Genomic DNA, 21,936 nt, shown 5'->3' on the forward strand with positions numbered 1-21,936 from the left:
AGAAAGATGGGATTCTCATAGCGGGGGAAGTAGCACCGCTGCCATTTTTACCGGCGGGGCCCGCAGGAGCACGCCTCACTTCTAATCAATGCTGGTCCTGGGCTGTCAGTCACACCGGGGAAGTGGAGAATCAGTAGCAGGAGAGGCTACACAGCACTCGCTGCCCAGCAGCATGGAGAGAGAGGCGGAGAGGAGGACGGAGGATCTTTTACTGTACATGCCATGAGGTACAGTACATACCCTGACTGTGCGATTTGAGGATGGAAGGGAGGAGGATGGGACATTATATAATCTGTGTGTCTGCTCTGTATTCATGTACTGTATGTGTGTGACTACAGTATGTACTGTAGGTTTGTGTAGTACAAGTATCTGATATTACGGTTTGTGGTGTAATGTGCTCTGGGCATCACGATGTGTGCTATAATGTGTACTTGGCATAACGGTGTGTACTGGCATAACGGCGTGTGCTATAATGTGTACTGGGCATTATGGTGTGTGCTATAATGTGTACTGGGCATAACGGTGTGTGCTGTAATGTGTACTGGGCATAACGGTGTGTGCTGTAATGTGTACTGGGCATAACGGTGTGTGCTATAATGTGTACTGCGCATTATGGTGTGTGCTATAATGTGTACTGGGCATAATGGTGTGTGCTATAATATATACTGGGCATATCGGTGTGTGCTGTAATGTGTACTGGGTATTATGGTATGTGCTGTAATGTGTACTGGGTATAGCGGTGTGTGCTATAATGTGTACTGGGCATAACGGCGTGTGCTGTAATGTGTACTAGGCATTACGGTGTGTGCTATAATGTGTACTGGGCATTGCGGTGTGTGCTATAATGTGTACTGGGCATTATGGTGTGTACTGGGCATAACGGTGTGTGCTATAATGTGTACTGGGCATAACGGTGTGTACTGGGCATAACGGTGTGTGCTGTAATGTGTACTGGGCATAACGGTGTGTGCTGTAATGTGTACTGGGCATTACGGTGTGTCTATGTGACCACACCACTTCTCCCCCCCCCCCCCCCCACACACACACAAAAAAAATGCCCTAAATTTTTAGCGCACGCCTTCGGCGCGCACTGTCCCCGTTTTCAGGTTGATTTAGTTTCTAGTATATATGTAATAATATAATTTATAAATATAAATCTCATTTCAGAATACAGTGTATACATAATAATATATGATATATTGTCTTGTTTGTTGGTTTAATATCACCCTTCTGCTATATATAAAATTTATTTTGGGGGGGGGGGGGGGGGGGCACTAAATGAATGTCTTGCCCCGGGCACCAGAAACCCTAGTTTCGGTCCTGAGCATACTTTAGAATAACTGGAACAAGTATATTTTCATGATAATGCATAAAAAAATATATATAAATGTGTGTGCACGTACATAAAATAAAATAATAATTTGTGTAGACTCAAACACGTTTTTGTTTTATGTAAAAAAAAAAAACTTATTTGAACACCCCACCACAGCCTGACCCTAACCCCACTTTCTTAGTATCTAAATCTACCCCCTCCCTAAAGCCTAACCTTAAACTCCCCAGCCTAACCCTAAGACCCCCCACTAGCGCCTAAACCCCCCTTCCATGGCTGGATGCTAGCCTGCCTTGGTAAAGAAACCAAGGCAGGCTAGCATCCAGCCGGGGAAGGGGGGCTTAGGCGCTAGTTGACTGGCTGACTGTATTGCAGTGTTGGACTATTGAGCCTTTTTAAGCTCTGGTGCTGTTTTAAAGATGGCAGCCGGGATGCTGGCTTGCTCATTGCTGGGATGCTAACTGCAAGTAAAGTGTGGGTGAATGGGGTGGAGTTCCACCACCCATATAAATGGATGATTCAGGTTGCATTAGTGTCACCAACAAGATGGAGCCACATCCTCCTCCTCCGAAGGCTGTGGTGGCTCCATGGTTTTACTCTGCCTACGATCCTCCTGGTACTAAAGTGGAAATGAGTTCCACCACCTCTCCAGGACCACCTTGAATATAATAATAATAATAATAATAATAATAATAATAATAATAATAATAATAATAATAATAATAATAATAATAATAATAATAAAATTATATTTATTTTACTGACTCATAGACTTGGCTAAATCTTATACAGTAACTGTGAAGTGGGAAAAGGATAGAAAAACCTTTGACCTTGAAAAAATATCTACCACAGGTTTATATGATTAAATGTAACTAATATTTTTCTAGTAATTAATTATTAACTACTAATTATCTGATGGTTTCATTTATTTTATTCCAACTGAGCTTGTTAATTGATTTCATTCATATCACATGTGATTATAAGCCATTAATATTACACTATTCTATTTCTCTTCTAATAAACCAAACACTTGTTCAATTAAATATGTAGGGAAATTTGTTGTCGACAAAAGACTGCATTTTAAAATGTGTTTGTAGCGGCCAGAAGTATCTCAGCAATTTACTTTCATATCATAAATATGGCAGTTTCCATCCTGCACCGCACATTGGGCTAGATGTATGAAGCGGTGAGAAGAGCGGAGAAGTCTTCTATGGCAACCAATAAGCTTTAAAGTAACATTTATCAAGTATCTTCTATAAAATTATACATAGCAGCTAATTAGTTGCCACTTTTAACACTGCATCATACATATAACACACACACACACACACATACCTATTCCATCATGATGAGGATAAATAATGATGCAGCATGTCAATTATCTATACAACATTGCACATAATGCTTTGTGCGAACAGTAAAGGAGCAGCTGACTTATCTCCTGCATCAAAAACATCAAATCTCTTCTAAAGCACACTGTCAATTTATTTACCAGCATCGGGTGTTTATGTGGTCATTTAAAACATGCTATTTGTGTTTCCAAATGTAAATAACTGCAGTTGGTCAGAGGACGGTTTTGCATTTTATTTGGAATATTTGTTGCTATTAAACGCAAGAATGCTGTATTTAATGAGCACTAGCCACATGCTTTCTGCTATGGAAATGTTAGCATTTGACAAGCCTGTGAGACCTGTTGGGAACATATAATCATAACCCACTGCTAAACTGTATGTTTCGGCACTCTCCCAGCTCCGGCAGCAGAACGGTACTCTCTGCTGTGCAGGACACATGTGGCTCACTGAATATTATTAACAGGGCTAGAAAAGGTCAGAAAAGGCTGAATCAAGCTTAATTTGCATGGTAAAAAATAATATTAATCAAAGTTAGAATAATAATATGCCAATCAATGTAATTTTATTTTCTTTGTTAAAAGATTTCATAGCATAAACCAAGGAATGTATTGTAATGAATTTGATCAAGCTCTATCATTGGTAGTCTCCCTGATATGAGTAGTGTCAAGTGAACAACCTTAGAACACTAAATAGTGAACTTTTAGGTACTCTTTACCTATCACGGCGCCCATCGCGGGTACATTTATGTCTGGCCGCGACGCGACCGACGCGATGCCCGCGATTTCCCATTGAAACCCATGTTAAACATGGAAATCGCGTCGGTCGCATCGCGGCCAGACATAAATGTACCCGCGATGCCCGCGACGCGATGCACCCGATTTCCCATAGCAATCAATGTTAAATGGCCCGACCGATGCGATTTTACTGTTAAATGCCTCAATGGACCCGATGTGGCCATAGGAAACAATGTTAAATGGGCCACAGAGGCCAAATAGGCAACCTTGACTGGGAAATGGCCCCCCCAATTGTTACCGCCACCCCACGATCAACGTGAACCCGAAGCGTGGCGAGCGCAGCGAGCCCGCGAGGGGCGGCGGTACGCGTCCTCCGACCTTTTCATACTCCCACTATCCACGTCGGCGTGGAGTTGAGAATAGAATAGTGTGGCGAGCGCAGCGAGCCACCGAGCCCGAAGCGTGGCGAGCGCAGCGAGCCCCGCGAGGGGACGCGGATACCTTCACAGCTATACGCGTCCCCTCGCGGGCTTCACAGGTGTCCATGGCGACGCGGACACCTGTGAAGCCCGCGAAGGGACGCGTTTACCTGTGAAGGTATCCGCGTCCCCTCGCCACGCTTCGGGCTCGGTGGCTCGCTGCGCTCGCCACTCTATTCTATTCTCAACTCCACGCCGACGTGGATAGTGGGGGTATGAAAAGGTCGGAGGACGCGTACCGCTGCGCTCGCCACGCTTCGGGTTGACGTTGATCGTGGGGTGGCGTAAACAATTGGGGGGGCCATTTCAGAGTTCAGGGTAAGTATTTGGGCTCTAAGGCCCATTTAACATTGTTTCCTATGGTAAAATCGGGTCCATTCAGCCATTTAACATGAAAATCGTGTCCATCGGGCCTTTTAACATTGATTCCTATGGCAAATCGTGGGCATCGCGTCGCGGCCATCGTGTGCACATTTATGGCCGGCCGTGACGCGACCGACGCGATGTCCATGTTTAACATGGTTTTCAATGGGAAATCGTGGACATCGCGTCGGTCGCGTCGCGTCCGGGCTTCTTTAGCCCGCATACGACGCGACCGACGCGTTTTTTTACCTCACGATGCCCACGATCAAGATCGTGGGCGCCGTGCTAGGTAAAGAGTACCAACTTTTATATAATTGACAAAGAATTAGGACATCTGAAATGTAGACATACCAAAATGGTGTGTGTCTTTGGACAGACTTATAACATGCACACTTTAGAGAAGGAGAAAGAAGCAGCCTTGCAGCACCTGCTGTACATAATATGACACTATATGAACCATATGATTCATTCTGCAATCTAATATTCTGAGATGCTCTGTCCCCCAAGCTGGAGGTTACAGAGCATGTATAGGACATTACCTAGCAGCAATTCCTCCTTGACGCAGGTTTGATACTCTTGGCTTGCCATCCTTGTCAATTCCACCTGACACGGTAAGCCCTAGTGTGGTTCCTTCTTTCTTCATTAACTCGACTATTGTTGAGCCCTTGAACTCTTCTGTTAAAAGGAAAAAGGATTGATATCATTAATGCAGAATCTCATAAATATCTCTACACAATGTGGTTTGCATTTGCGAAATAACTAAAATAGATATGTTTTCTTATTACCAGACATGATAAATGGAGTATTATTTTACAGATTAATATTTTTCTGGCCTCTGCATTAGGTCATACTTATTTATGTCGCAACCCAGATAGGAGAAAGGTAGTTCTAAACAACGTTACAATTAATAACAGAAGAGTTTTTTCCCCGTTCAATAACCAACACATAATATCCCTGTGAGTGGGTGAGAGAGCATGAAGGGTGAACAGTCAGTTTTATTATCACAATTTACTGAAGACTTTAATTATGTTATCGGCTGGTCTTTCTCTAAGTGGAAGGCGCTCCATTAATGTGTTATGCAGTTATACTTCTTTTTGCAGCTTGTTCATTCTTAAGACAGGAGGTCATTGAAGCCGATAAACCTTTGTATATGCAAATTTTGATTATTTTATACTGTGGCTGAGTAAAAAATATGGGTGTCCTCTAGCTGTAATAGTTGCCTGTGATCCATAGCAGAGCATGCAGTGGCAGTAACCTTGCAGTTCAGAGCTAATTATCTCTTTATCCGCTTCAGATTAGCTACTTTCAAAATAAACAAAGGCCTGACTCTATTTGTGGAGGAAAACAAGTATGTTTCTACCAAATACATTAACAAATATATATTTACTCCATAAAACATGGTTTCATTCTCTCGGAGAAGTAATAAAAAAAAACCTCTATTGTCCAACTGCCAATACTATAGCAGGCACACAATAACTTTATTTGCAGCTATATAACAGAACTCATTTGCATAGCTCTTTTGGGAGAAGCTATGTAATGGGGCTTAAATTCGAATGCATGGACCTATTGTACCCTGAACTCAATAAAAGGCAACAATTACTGTATGCATTTAAACACGTCCACTTTCAACTAAATCGGGTGTGGTTAAGCTCACAGACAAGGTCTAGGTTGCCTTTTTCATATGTTGACCTACAGTCCTGACTGTTGACCTAGACCAGTAGTAGCCAACTCAAATCCTTGAGAGCTACCAACAGTTCACATTTTTCAGACAACATAGCTGCTGCAAAGGTGTACTCACAGGTGGAGCTAATTACTTCACTTGTGATTCTGTGAGGAGACATGGAAAACATTAACTGTTGGTAGCTCTCGAGGACTGGAGTTGGCTACCCCAGACCTAGACCATGTCTTTATAATATTGCATAATGCCTTTTATCAAAAATGTCCATTGTATAATAAAACTAAGGAGTAGTTTTCAATAAATTATTCACCTTCAGATAACTAACAGATGGCGCAATATTTGAAACTGGTCAAAAGCTTTGGGTGTGTTATGTCCCCACTAGGTCACCCTCCCTTACATCCACCCCCCCCCCCCTCCTTATGTTATATATGTATAATAATTAAATTAAAATTAAAATAAATTAATATAACTATCACTCATATATCTTAAGATATATTTATTGAAAAAGTTCCCAAAAGAAAGCTAGAGAAACTAGACCAAAGATAACATTACAAACATTAAAATACATAGAAACATCATCACAGATCAAAGAACATTCCGTACACCATCAGGCATTGAAACATAAGTACCTCTAAAAAATTACATGTACCACAATAAAACCTAGATGACAAACCATAACAAGATCATAGAAGTAAATGGAATGAGTGCAGAAGAACAGCAAGGTCCCATGAGTGTAGCAGCCAAAAATAGACCATACAGTTTCTTTATCAGAAGAAAAATTGCACAGAAGGGGCACATTGCAGTCTGGACAGGCAAAGTTCTGGGAAAGATGGGATAGGGGGAAGGGGACGGTAGCGGATTCATAAGCAGTAAGTTTACATAATGAAGTGGCTAGTTCTATTCTATATGGGCCAACCAGAATAGTTTTGCACACCCCTGACAATTATTTAAAAACAGGCTACCGTCTCCTCAAGAGAAGCTTTGAAAATGGTGGTCTCTATGCCTAACAAAACTAAGGTTAGAACAAGGCGGACAGGCGGACTTCCTGATTATTATTTATGCGAATACTATCCTGCATTACTGTACCCGATGCATTTGCAGTTCGGTTGGTAGTGGAACAGGTGGAGAGTGAGAAACGTTGCAAGTCTGATCGCGACAATGTACAGTCCAAAGCAAAGGTTTCTCCCCGTGGCCTGGTGTCCTGTGTCCTATGTCTCTGCAATGCCAGCTTTCCTGCAGCAGGTGCTGCTATAAACGGGCACTAATGCTCACTCTGTCACCTATTTAACAATTGGGTTCCTCACCAGCCTGTGTGGGGCTTGTTCTCACATACATTTAGAGGTTCCGATCTTGGCAGTCGTTATGTCTTTGCAACCTGTTCATTTTGAGCTCCAGTGCCATCAGCTGTCTATGTGCTATGAGAAATACAGGACATGATGCTGCAGCTGAAAAAGTGGAGAGATTTGCTTGCTCCTCGACTCCACTGTCCCAGGTGGGGGGTTACTCCCAAGAGCCTCCTCGATGATGTTAACTGTCCAATAGGTTATGTCTATTCTGCCTGAGGCTTGTTGTGGTAAAAAAGTAAATCAATGCAAAAATAGGGGGGAGGGCTTTTCCCTTCTGCTCCATAATATGCAGCTGGTGGTCCATGAAGGGGTAAGATGGAGAGCCATATTTTAAGACTTCTCACTCTCTGATTAAATCACAAGTTGAGTTTCTGGTCTCTAAAGTGGCTAGACTGCAGCATAAATTCTCATATGTGGAAGGTCATCTGCATGGCTTTGTTGGTCTACAGGAGAAGGTGAAGCAGTCACATAGTTGAGGATTTCCTAGGAAAGTGGCTGATTGATATCTTTGGCTGGGATAACTCCCCCACTCCCCCCCTCCCCCAGTGGTGTGTGAGCACAGTATTCCTACCAAAGCTCTGGTAGCCGTGCTCTCATTATCACTAGATTCCGCCACTACCAAGACCGTGAGACTGGCCTGTTTAAAGGGTCCGTTGGAAATGAACAATACCCTATTTCTTTATTCTGTATTTTGTGCTGTAGGTCCAGAAAAAACAGGCACCATCACTACATATCAAGGAAAGGCTTTGCGAATCTCAACTATATGCATTGAGTTTCCCTCCAAATTTAGGGTCATTGGAGATGGGGAGACTTTTTTTATGCCACGTGAAGCTGCCTCTTTGCTTGACTGCCACAAGCAGCTCAACCATGATGAGCTTGTGCATGGCCCCAGTCCATGGAACAATGCTATGATTGTGTTTACAAATGGCACACTGCATTTAGCTTTCTGCGGCAGTCATCCATTGTGTTGGTTATGTTTTAAACACTGTTCCTCGAAGATTCAATATTCTGGCTATGCCAGTTCTCTCGGGTAGTGCATTGGTATTATCAATAGCAGCATCCTTTTTGATACTTTTATACTTAGTGTTTACTTCACTGGGTAGGCCATTCAAGCCTGGGAGCCCCCTTGATTATTTGTTTTGATCAGTTAACTTTCTAATTTTGTTACACACTACCGGATAAACATTGGGTAGGCTAGATGAGTTCATTTTACAGACCTATGTATGCTGAGGTAGGGTTTATTTGAGGTGGGGGTTTCTTTAAGCTTTGGATCTTCTAGGTTTTCCTCTTTTTTTCCCCCTTTCTACTTGAATATTTTGGGGTGGATAAAAACAAACAACTGGCAGGCTACAAATCTGATTCATTATGTAAATGACAGCAATAATAGTTGTGTCATTCCAATATAAGCCCCTCCCCCTCCTGTTCCACTACTGAGAGTAGTATATATAAGCATGGCATCAGACAAGGGTAGAAACAAAACAAATAATGTCCATCAAATGGGAATATGAAACAAATAAATGTGTAAGCAGTAAAGCAAACAAACAAAAATGAAAACATATATTGTAAATTCTTCACAAATAACGTGAATAATAAATTGTCTAGTGCTCATTTATTAAGTTATATATACTACTGCATACCAATAAAGTCTATATTCATTAAGCAACTCTTGAGAAAAAGGTAAAAGAAACCCCAAATCAAGTTTCCATAATTTTATGCAAAGAGATGTCAAATCAGTCAGCTTCAGCAACACTTTCTATTTGGTGCAGAGCTCAGAGGTGGTGCAGCATTTCCCTCTGCCAACTGCATACCTCATATAGTCATGCAGAACATCTGCAAGACCGTACACCAGCCAAGACTTTGCATATCCCCCGGCATCATTATGCTGGTCTGCTGGGAAGGGGTTAATGATACTGAAATGTTTTCTGCAGTACATTACTGTAGACAGCATATGCAGAATTTCAATATTTTTCTTTTAGGCTGAAATCTAACCTGGTTTCTGAGGATCTTGTACAAATAATTGCAATTCTGTAGAAATGAATTACCAATGATTACATAGAAAATGGAATCAGGTATCATTCAACTTACTTCATCTGAACAAGATGCTTCTTATGCAATGAAATACGATCCTATCCCGCTCAAGCCTTTCATACCATGAAACATCAGTGTAAATATAGCATTTTGTTTAAAGACCAGGTTACATATATAAAAGGTAGACTGCATGTCTACATGCTGCATCATTAAGATATTAGATTTAAGTTTTTTATCTGGTGGTGGTCCATTCTTGCTTGCTACCCAGCATTTTGCTTTCCCATATAGGGCCACATTTTGGTTTGCGAAGGTCCCCTGCATATTCGCTTATGTAAATGTGTGAGTTGCGTAGTCTCCGTGGCTCTCACACGGGGGAGGGGGCACGGATACAAACGCCCTGCATTTCCTGGGCGTACCCACCAAAACGCTGGGTGCACCCAGGAACATGTTGGGTGTCCCCATGTAAACGCAGAGGGGGGCACCTGGCTTCCAGGGGCAGGCGGCTAGGACATCAGCCACTCTCCCAGTTCTTGGACCAGGACATCGCAAGTCTAAGTCAGCAGAGACGGTCTTAGATTTGCGAGCACTATAGAAGTAATTCATTCATTCATGATTTCGTGCCCACATGCTACCATGCAAATGGAGTTTATGCAAAACATCCATTTGCAGTGCGACGGGTATATTCACTGGGAAGCGAGCATTTGCATGACCACTGCTTACCAAGCCAAACAGAATCAGGCCCATAGTAATTTGTGAACATTTCAAGTGCACTCTACTTCAGACTGTCCTAGGTACAGCAGGGTTCATCAAGTTTGAACAGCCGTAAAGAGGAAGCTGCCCTAGAAATTGTAGAATGATGGCATACCTAAGCTTGCAAGCCAAGCAGTTGAACATTGTGCTGATACCCAACTTGCCTTCCTAAAGCTGGACATACAGCTACAGATTTTATGTCTTATCTAGCTGGTTGGAACAAAAACCTGGTAATGAATCAAAACAAATTACAGTTGACCGTTTGCTTCAAATGCTAGAAAGCTGACAAACTGTCAATCAGATATTACCAGATTTTTGTTCCAACCAGCCAGATCTGACAATAAATCTGTAGATGTATGGCAAGTTTAAGTGTCCCAGCTCTCCTACTGGCCAAATGAATGAACTGTTAATTCTACCTCGAGATATTACGCTTGATGTATGGTATAGGTGTCCAACATCTTCTTACATGCTATCAAAAGTTTACCCAGGACTAATGTGGTTACTTGTAATAATCAAATATAATAATAATAATAATAATAATAATAATAATAATAATAATAAAAAAGGGGACATAAATGGATTACCAGTGCACAATTATCAAGCAAATGCCGCTGTACAGCTGGATCCTCACACTCAGTAATGTGTCCCTTGAATGTCTTAATGGGTTGTTAAGGGTACAGTAGCTGAAGTTCCATTAAATTATTGTTCTTTGAATGAAAATAGTTTGCAATAGTTGCCCTAAAATTACGAAGGTGTCCTGTGCTACAGATACTCCACCACTGAGTTTGCTACAAGTAAGGACTTCAAAACAAGGTATTTATATATGGAGACAGGTATACCAATATTTCTACCAAAAAAAGGACTAGATGTGCCAAGAGGTTTGTCTGACATTATATATTAGGTTTCAACAGTTTGTGTCTATAATTTCTTACAAATGGCACTGATCTTCCGATACTCAATTGGGTACTTGTGAGTTATCTGGACGCCCGATTTTTTGATTGTATGCCTTAAGTTAAGGCATACAATCAGATGCGATGCGATATCGCATCGCATCGCATGCGACCATCGGATGCGATGACCCGATTTTTCCATAGGAATCAATGTTAAAATGATTCCTATGGAAAAAGGGGTCCTTTTCATACCCCTACTATCCAAGTGGGCATGGAGTTGGATATAAACCTGTGGCGAGCGTAGCGAGCCACCGAGCCCGAAGCGTGGCGAGAGAAGCGAGCCCCGCGAGGGGACGGTATTCCGTGTCCCCTCGCGGGGCTCGCTACGCTCGCCACGCTTCGGGCTCGGTGGCTCGCTACGCTCGCCACAGGTTTATATCCAACTCCATGCCCACTTGGATAGTAGGGGTATGAAAAGGACCCCTTTTTCCCATTGAATTCCATGTTAAAATGGACTCAGTCCATTTTAACATTGATTCCTATGGAAAAATCGGGTCATCGCATCGCATCGCATCCGATGGTCGCATGCGATGCGATGCGATGTGCCCGATCCGACCCGATTTAGAAATCGGGCGTCCGGATAACTCACAAGTACCCTCAATTGTATAAGCAATTGTGCTTGTGTGTAAGGGGCAGTTAGGATGGTGAAACAACAAATCATATTTGAAAAAAAAAAAAGTTTCTCTCAAAAAGATACCAAACAGCTGAAATCACCACACATAAAAATGAAAATGAGTAGAAAAGAGTGCAGTAACAGATAAGTTAGATAACAACCTATAAAGTTCACAGAGTTGAATAACTTGTTAAGGAGCAGAGCTATACCTCCTCCTGGTAGCAAACAGAGATGGTTGCAGTGTAAAGGTTAGTATGGCCAAATGCATTTAATCATGGGATCATCACATAAGCACTGGGAAAACTGTAATATTTAATTGGAGAAATTGCCCATGAGTTACAGTAGGGTGATCTCTCCATGGTGAGCAGGATTCAGTGAAAAAAATCACAGGAATGAGCTGATTCAATGTGCCTAATTGAATTGGCCCTCATATTAGACATGCAGCCTGCAACTTCTTCATTTATGTTGTTTTCTCCTGGTGAGCCCCTGGTTTTATTTTCTGCTACATGCCATACTGTACCCTACTTGACCCGAAGCCCAGCTCGTATTGCATAGGAGATGAACGCAAACAGGGCTTGGTGGGTAATAAAGTAGAGAATATATTAATATTTCTGAGATCCTACTTATCATGTTACCACTGGTGCAGTGCCAATGGGAGATGCATAAAGGGAATGAGAACAGTTCTATTGGTACTTATGTAATATCTGGGCGCCCGATTTTTACATCGCATTGCATCGTATGCAATATAGTGGCATACAATTCATGTGATGCGATTTTTCATTGTAAAGACCTGATTTTTAATTGTATATAGTGTGGCGTGCGCAGCGAGCCACCAAGCCCGAAGCGCGGCGAGCGCAACGAGCCCCACGAGGGGACGCAGAATACATGTAAAGTAATCTGCGTCTTGTGTACTGGTTGGTGGAGAGGTAGGGGCTTTATGTGCTGGTTAGTGGAGAGGTCGGGTATTCTGTGGTGTTTAATGGAGAGGTAGGGGCTTGTGTGCTGGTTAGTGGAGAGTGAGGGCATTAGTGGACAGTAGATCTATCTTGAGCACAGGTGACTTAAGAAGTACCTCCATAAATTAGATTTAACCATCTAGACCAGTGGTTCCCAACCCTGGTCCTCAAGTACCCCCCCAACAGTGCACGGTTTCCAGGTCACCCGGCAGGTGCACTCATTATTCAGGCACATTTGAAAAGATCCACAGGTGGCGCTAAATATAGCACTTGTGATTCTGTGTGGAGACCTGCAAAACATGCACTCTTGGGGGTACTTGAGGACCAGGGTTGGGAACCACTGATCTAGACTGAAGAAGGAATGAAAATTTGGACTGCAATGGCAGTGTTTGGAAAAAGCTGTGGTAGTGAATAGGGAGGGTCTTTTCTGCAAGGAGGTAGATAAATTACGTAGGGGCTAGCAGTGGTTGCATACACAGATGATTAATCACTCACATTGGACCTCATTTTGAGGATGTAACTGATGGTGGTGCCTAAATACACGCAAGCGATTTTACAGCATCTGTAGATGCTCAAATGTGGGCGTCTTTAGTCTTTGCACAGTCAGATGCACACCTGTACACCATGGCAAACATGACTACAAATTATGATAAAGTGGTTGCAGCAGCAGATTTGCACCAGGACAACCCATCAAGCAACGATTATTTCAATTTTATTTTGCATGCAGTGAAAATACTACATGCAAATACTGGCCAGCTTTGTTTTTGCATATCAGTTTAGACCTGAGCTAGGAAGAACCCATTTTAAACTGCCTCCATACAACATATTTACCAGAGTGCAATATTTCATTATCTAGCTGGTTTTATTGTGAACTTTCTATGTTGCCCATTATGTGCATATCCCTGCTTATCAGAGCATTCATTGTAAATATCAGGTAATGACATTTTACATGGAAAATACCAGTTCAAATAAAAATTGACAAGTATATGGAGCATAAATTCATCAGTTGTAATAAAAAGAACGTACATTGTACATTTTACTTATTTAGGTTTATCCACAGGTCACATTATATCTAGTGAAGAAACAAATGAGCCACACATGCCAGCTAGCTAATCTCACTCTTGTTTTTTACAATATAAAGAATAGGAGGCGGTAGAAGGCTAGTGTTGCTGGGAGTTGAGGAATAAGTAGTAAGTAAAGGATGAAGACAAATGAATGGTATAAGGAGAGATGGCAGGGTTAACAAGACAGAACCCGGTACTCTTTACCTAGAACGGCGCCCATCGCGGTGATCGCGACATCGCGGGCAGTACATAAACGGCCGCGACGCGATGCCCGCGATCACCGCGATTTTCCCATAGGGAACAATGTTAAAAAGCCAGATTGACCGCGATTTTGCATTCAATGCCTCAATGCCCGCGATTTTCACATAGGAATCAATGTTAAATGGGCTACAGAGCCCAAATAGGCAGAATTAACCCTTAAATGTCCCCCCAATTTTTGTACGCCACCCCACGATCCACGCGAACCCGAAGCGTGGCGAGCGCAGCGAGCCCGCAAGGGGCGGCGGTACGCGTCCTCCGACCTTTTCATGCCCTACTATCCACGTCGGCGTGGAGTTGAGAATAGAATAGTGTGGCGAGCGCAGCGAGCCACCGAGCCCGAAGCGTGGCGAGCGCAGCGAGCCCCGCGAGGGGACGCGGATACCTTCACAGGTAAACGCGTCCCCTCGCGGGCTTCACAGGTGTCCGCTTTTCGCCACGGATACCTGTGAAGCCCGCGAGGGGACGCGTATAACTGTGAAGGTATCCGCGTCCCCTCGCGGGGCTCGCTGCGCTCGCCACGCTTCGGGCTCGGTGGCTCGCTGCGCTCGCCACACTATTCTATTCTCAACTCCACGCCGACGTGGATAGTAGGGCATGAAAAGGTCGGAGGACGCGTACCGCCACCCCTCGCGGGCTCGCTTCGCTCGCCACGCTTCGGGTTGGCGTGGATCGTGGGGTGGCGTACAAAAATTGGGGTGACATTTAAGGGTTAATTGTGACTATTTGGGCTCTGTAGCCCATTTAACATTGATTCCTATGTGAAAATCGCGGGCATTGAGGCATTTTAAAGTAAAATCGCGGTCAATCAGGCTTTTTAACATTGTTCCCTATGGGAAAATCGCGGTGATCGCGGGTACACGATTTTTATGTACCCGCGATTTACCCGCGATGCCCGCGATTTTTTGCCCCCGACGCCCGCGATTCTAATCGCGGGCGCCGTTCTAGGTAAAGAGTACCCAGAACCCTACCATTCCTGGGTAAAGCAATATTATAAAAAATAAAAAAAAAACATTTTGAGAACCTCGCACATATAACTGTACTGTGAACAGATGGTTTTCATATATGCTCTGATTAAGCATGCACTAAGCATGGGATATGAACAGGGGATGCAGTCAGCATCACAGCGATCGGGATGCCGGCATCCCAACTAGTGGTGACATTAAAGAATCTTGACTGCCGGTATCCTGATTGCAAGTATGCTAGGCGGGTTTGGAACAGGCAGAGAGAAGTTGGGGTTAGGCCTCGGGAAGGAAGGATAAGGGTAAAGCACTAAGAAGGGAGCATTAGAGTTAATCTGTTGGGCAGCGGAGGTAAGGCTGAGGGTTAGGCTACAGGAAGGGATGGTAAAGCTGGGTACATGCTGAACGATTCTGGCAGCCAATGGTATAGTTTACTATTTTGGCAGTGTGGCAGGAGAACGATATAGTCCATACACACTGACCAGTTTGTGTAACCCGTCCCTCCGCTCCGTACATGCAGTCACTGCTGATAATGTCAAACTGAGCTGCATGTACAGATGACATGGGGGTCGTATTCGACCCGAGCATTGTTAAAGATAATGAACTTTACCCAGCTTTAAGGTTATGAGGGGACAGGGCGTAGATAAGTATACTTAAAGGACACTTGTCAGGATTCCCTCCATTGGGGTGCCGGTGTTAGTATTCTGACCCCAGCATCCCATCTGCAGATTATCCCTGCTAAAGCTGCTCAGCCAGGATTGGATTCTGCTGCTGCAGGAGCGGAGTTTCTAAGTCAGTTCTTTGCATAAAAAAAACCCATACCGTAAAATATGAAACAAAAATAAAAAGAAGAAAGGGGTAGTATAAGTTCCTGGACCCATGTGTTTATGGAAACAGAGCTCAAAGGACTAGTTATCAGAATTTTGCTTTAGCCTGAGGCACGCAAAACATTATCCCTGATAACTGCTGATAGCCAAGCCAATAGCCTCAGCCGAGTCAATTAGCTGTGGTAAATTCCTGTGGCTATTGGATACCACACTCCAATAAGATTTAGGTTTCAACTAATTATTGTGTTTTTAAAATGTTTTTTTTTTTTTTTACTGTTGATTCACAAAAATTATATTGGCTTTACTAAAAAGTTACTGTTTGAATGTTAGATTTTATATTTGAGACCAGTATCTAAGGTTAACACTTTAAGATTGCATGTTTTTATGGATTTCCAGTGACATTACAGTCTCCTCCATGGCTGTTTGCACAGCACTGACTGCTAGTATGTGACAGGAACAATAGCTGTGCATACAGAGGAGTTCTCGGAACTCATTAAATTATTATGTTCTATGAAGTCCCATGATGCCTCTACTGACACTTCCATTTTCATCCGATACCTCTTTACTAGGGGAAGGATATGCTCCCTTCTTATCCATCACACTTCTAAGCAATCACATTTCTGGTAATGTCATTTACATTATAGCAGATAAATAGAGTCAATTGAAACACAATTAAGGGCAAGATGGGGTATGGGTCTTTGGGTCGAAGAAACCAGTGGACTAATTAAATAGGTCGACATGCTTAAGGTCGACATGGATGAAAGGTCGACACAAGCATTAGGTAACAGTCAAAAGGTTGACAAGGGTTTTTCATAATTTTTTGTCGCAAATGTCAACATGGACACCATATCGGTGCACTGATGTGCTCTCCATGCTTCAGACACGGTGTCTAACTACGCTCAGTACACTATTCTAGTCTCCCTCCATGCACTAGTGGATGGTAGGGCATGAAATACTGCTGGTCGGCACATGCTGGCTCAAAAAAAAAGTGAAAAGCCCATGTCAACCTTATGACTGTCGACCTAGCCATTGTCAACCCAATGCTTGCGTTGACCTTCCATCCATGTTGCCTATTTCAGGTGTTAACCTAAGCCATATTGACCTTCAGTGGTCGACCTAATGACTGTATACTGCCAGATGTGCCAAGCTGAAATAAGTGATAAAGTGGAGTTTTTTTATTTATATAATATACAGTTATGGGTCATTGGGTTGACAAATATTAGGTCAACAATGCTTAAGTTGACACATGAAATAGGTCAATATGGCGAAGGTCAACAGCGTTGGAAGGTCAACACAAGCATTAGGTCGACAATGGGATGGTTGACATTCAAAAGGTAGACATGAGTTTTTCACTTTTTTTTTGTCCCGAATATCAACAGTCGACATGGGCACTGCCACACCTTTTCTGAAAGGCCCAATAGGCTGTAACACCACTAAGAAAAGTGCATCACACCATGAAGTCCAAGGAGCTCTCCAAACAAGTCAGGGACAAAGTTGTTGTGAAGTACAAGTCAGGGTTGTGTTAGGGAAAAAAAAAAATCTAAATCTTTGATGATCCCCCGGAGCACCATCAAATTCATAATCTTCAAATGGAAAGAACATGGTACCACAACAAACCCGCCAAGAGAGAGCCGCACACCAAAACTCACAGACCGGGCAAGGAGGGCATTAATCACAGAGGCAACACAGAGACCAAAGGTAACCCTGAAGGAGCTGCAGCGTTCCGCAGCAGAGACTGGTGTATCTGCTCATGGGTCCACAATAAGTCATGCATTCCATAGAGCTTGGCTCTATGGAAGAGAGGCCAGAAAAAAAATATTACTTAAGTGTTAAAAATAAGAAGGCACAGTTTCACTTTGCCAAAAGGAATGTGGGCAACTCCCCAAATGTATGGAGGAAGGTGCTCTAGTCAGATGAGACTAAAATTTAACTTTTTGGCCATCAAATAAAACAGTATGTCTGGCACAAACCCAACACCCCAGTGAAACATGGTGGTGGCAGCATCACGCTGTGGGGATGTTTCTCAGCAGCAGGGACTGGGAAACGGATTAGAGTTGAGGGAAAGATGGATGGTGCTAAATGCAGGGATATAGGGGGGTGAATAGTTATACACGCTGAAGTTTTCTGGAATTTTGTCCTATTTGTTGTTTGCATCACAATAAAAAAAAAAATCTTCAAAGTTGTAGGCATGTTCTGTGAATGAAATAATGAAAATTTTTAAACAATCAATTTTAATTCCAGGTTGTGAGGCAACAAAACATGAAAAATGCCACTGTAAAGGCACTGTATTATAATAATAATAAAAATATTTCCACCATCCAACACACACACACACACACACAAACAATTACCGTTGGATGGAAAGTAAAGTATCGGCATATCTTAGCTGCCAATTAATGTTAGATGTCAAGAGTATTGGAGGGTAGAAAAAATGCAAGTCAGGAGATTCCTCTGTGTTAACGTATAGCCTATCTTACTAATCAATCTCCTCTCTCATTCCCTGGAGAAAAATGCATGCATAATGAGCTCAAAGGCAAAGAAGACAGAAGATGGATGCTTTCATTTGCCTGAGCTAACTTTTTATTTAACCTATATAACCAGTTTAAGCACAGGTATGAATGGCGACTGTACCTACAAGCATTTGTTAACCATAATACTTTATCATTTCAATTAAATATTTGATTAAAAACTGAAAGATTGAATGGATCATTCAACATCGGTGCAGACGCCATTGATGGTTGCCATCGATGGCGATTGTGCACCCAGTCATCGATAAACTATTTGATGGACTTCCGAGTGCCGGGTGCGGAGATATGTTCCGAGAAAGAAAAAATGGAAACATTGGTTCTCCTTTGCCAGCGATCTGGTAAAATCAACAAAGGTAAAAGAATGATGGGTCACCTTTCTGGGATCGGCGGCTCACTCACTCTTTTAAGGGGTCCGTCCAAAAGATCCGCTTCGTTTGCGAATGCCCCATGGTTTTGCCCATTTTGATAACAAATTGTACTGCGTTCAGATCTGAAAAAGGGCCCTAGACACGCACATGCACAGACAGGAAGACCCCCCCCCCTATATATCCTGCGTTTGCCACTGGTGTTCAAGTGGGACCTGAACTTCACCTGCCTGCCTGCCATATTGTTTTTGCAAATGGCCAAAACCATGTGCAATGCAGGTGCGGCTGATCTAAAATATGAGTGGGTGGGGTGTGTTGAAATTGAAATCTATATTACAGTGGAAAAATAAAGCAGCCAGTATTTACCCTGCACAGAAACAAAATAACTCACCCAAATCTAAAGGTGCCCATACAGTATGTGATTTCGCCACTGGGGATGATAAATCGGGTGAAATCGGCCCAAAATTGCATGCGTGTGACATTTGATCCGATGTGCGGTCCCATGCACATTGGATCGGATCAGGAGGTCGGACGTGCTGCATGTATGATGACCTCCAACCTCTGGCAGCGGGTGCTATTAAAATTTTTAAATAAATGACTGGCCAGCGAGTGCAGCGGCAGTGCCGGTGAGGAGCAGTAGGATGGGTGGGTGATCATCAGTGCAGCGGCGGTGATCAGTGCAGAGCAAGTGGGCAGTTGCGGCTATATTAGGCTATATTATATTTAAAATAATGTGTCAAATGACTGGCTTCTGATGATGGCTGAGATAGAGCACTCTCAGCCAATCAGTGGACGCAGGGAGGGAGGGGGATTGTGTTGAAGCATACTACACAACATGACCCATTCCAGGAGGGACACAATGCTCTGTTTCTGGTCATTATTTATGACTGCCATCACCTGTTTTAAACAGGTTAATTGATCAGAAAAGGTGCTTTAACACAGGTGATGGTAATCATAAATTAAGGAAGGAGGAAAGTCCAGGAACAAAGCATTGTGTGAGGTATGTTGAAGAGATATATGAGGGGGCGGGTGACGATTCAGGGTGGATGTCTCTGGAAATACATAGAAGGATGGTACAGTATCTCTAGGATGTTCACATATTTCCTTGCCACAAAACATACTATTGAATCATCTGGTTGAACCTCTCTTGCAAGAAGGTGGTATGAATATAGATAAAATATTTAATGTGCAATAGTTGGGGATAGATACACGGAAAGAGAAGTCTGCAGCATCTAATTAGTCCTCCTGCTCCTTGCCCAGATTCTCTAAGCTTCAAAAGTGATAAAAGAGAGAGTGATAAACAGCCAGCCAATCAGCTCATGGCTGACATTTATTCAAGCACAGTCTGTGACATGGCAGGTAGGAGCTGATTGGCTGTCTGTTTATCACTCTCCATTTTATCACTTTTGAAGCTTAGAGAATCTGGCCCACACTCCTCCCACATTGTCACATAGCCCTGGTGCTGTCTAGTCACGCGTCTCCAGGTTAAAGCTCTCAACATAACTTACACCACATCCACATGAAAAGAATCTCTACCTTGGAAATTATTTAACTTATTGCATGGTTTGTCTTGAGCTGCAATGGACAGCATAGCATACAGCATGTACTTGAACAGCAGCATCCAAGTACTGCTCACTAATACCATACCCATGTGAATAGATTACATATGAAATAGACCCTTGCAATGAAGGACTCCATATGCAATGTATGCTGTAGTGGGATTTAATATCAGCTCAGTCTCCAATACAGCATCAGGACACTTCAATTCAAACATAAAGATTTTATCAGTCTCAGCACATTAATAACGGAATTGTTCATTTGTGGACTGCAGTTGTGGCATGAAAACTTGGGAGGTAGGGTCATCCTTATTCTCAAGTATGGGAAGTAATGAGACATATTTTGTTGAGTCAAATGGAAAGTAGAGAATCTGGAAGTGAATAATTAATTTTTATATGGCTTTTCTACAGAATTAAATTATACTTCCTCAATGGCTACTGTCCAGACTTCCTCTTATGAAAAAAGCAGCTATCCCGGTGCCTGGGTCACAATTACTGGACTACGCAGCTAAATAGTGCTAGACTAGGCAGACTGAAGACTAGCCACTATGTTTTCACAGCTTACCTCAGGCTGCAGAGCGTCTGAAGAACACGTTTTTAATAAACATCTGCACACTTAGCCCATAGCAAATTAGATTATACAAAGAAGCAATACAGCTTTCCCAAACACATAATATTTCTCTGCTAATTGTAAAGACAAAAAGCAATGGTGGCGTTTTCACATTTCAAGGACAATTCTGCTCATCTATTTCTATAAAAAAAAAAAACCTTTTAAGACAACACCACTGAAAATAAAATGTGTTTTTAATCTAAATAATATAAAATATTTATAGGGGATACTATTGCTGTAGTGTACATTTCCATCAGCCCCTACTGGAAATAGCATAGTGAAATAGGTCACATTCCACACTTCCATGCACATGTCTGTGTCCCAGGGGGCAACAGGCTACAAAATCACTTTGCTTTTCCTGCTTTCATATATGTTGCCTTACAAGACTGATGGAGCTCTGCCAGGTTTGTTAGCTACCTGGCATTCATCCAAGTCTTCAAACACGGCTGCCCACCATAGTGACACCCCATCCACTCCATAGGGTTCCCCTAGGCTAACGTCATCTTTCATCATCTTCATAATCAAGATGTCAAGCACAAAAAGTAAAAAAAAAAAAAATCAGCTTTATAAAGCAATCCCAATATGGCCAATATCGGATGACACCTTATAAAAATAGCTAGAATATAAACATACTGTACTAACTTAGTGTTCTTTGTTTCATACACATACAGTATATGCATATTATGTGTCTCTACAAATAGTCACACAATGTAAAGCATTTACTGAAGTGTCATTGAAAACACATACAGTCGCATGCAAAAGTATTCAGTCCCTTAAAATGTCATCAGATGTCTGTATTACAAACAATGCTTAGAAAGATTGTTCCAGACTCTTTTTTTTAACCTTTAAGTGCTTAAATTTACATTTGTAACTCGCAGTTCATCATTTGGAAGCAGGTTTTAAAAAAAAAAAAAAAAATACAAAAAATGCTGCTTGCGTAAGTATTCATCACCCAGCTGCTGTGGAAGCTCCAAGGTAACACAGACTAAAGACGGTTCTTACAAATGGTTTTCAATGCACCTCTACCTGTATCTCTAACCAGAAATCAAATACTGTTGGTCTGAGGAAAAGTTGTGAAAATGAAGGCCAATGAACCTTTTAAGAAAACTATATATAAAGTTATAGTCTTGACTTCTGAGGGACTAAGTTTTGTGCTGCAAAATACAGCGTGTTTCCAAAAAAAATTA

The 21,936-nt window shown here is 42.4% G+C and overlaps 1 protein-coding gene across 16 annotated transcripts in view; it reads right to left on the reverse strand.

Annotated features, from left to right (window-relative positions):
• GRIP1 (glutamate receptor interacting protein 1) overlaps positions 1–21,936 on the reverse strand; it is a 483,847-nt gene that overhangs the window by 136,966 nt on the left and 324,945 nt on the right. For all 16 annotated transcript variants that reach the window (XM_083182482.1, XM_083182486.1, XM_083182485.1 and 13 more), the window contains exon 3: positions 4,798–4,933. In XM_083182482.1, coding sequence (XP_083038608.1) covers positions 4,798–4,933 — 136 coding nt within the window. The remainder of the gene's footprint in view (positions 1–4,797; positions 4,934–21,936) is intronic.

This window comes from Crinia signifera, chromosome 4 (assembly GCF_055691185.1).
Source record: "Crinia signifera chromosome 4, ASM5569118v1, whole genome shotgun sequence".
Taxonomy (NCBI): Eukaryota; Metazoa; Chordata; class Amphibia; order Anura; family Myobatrachidae; genus Crinia; species Crinia signifera.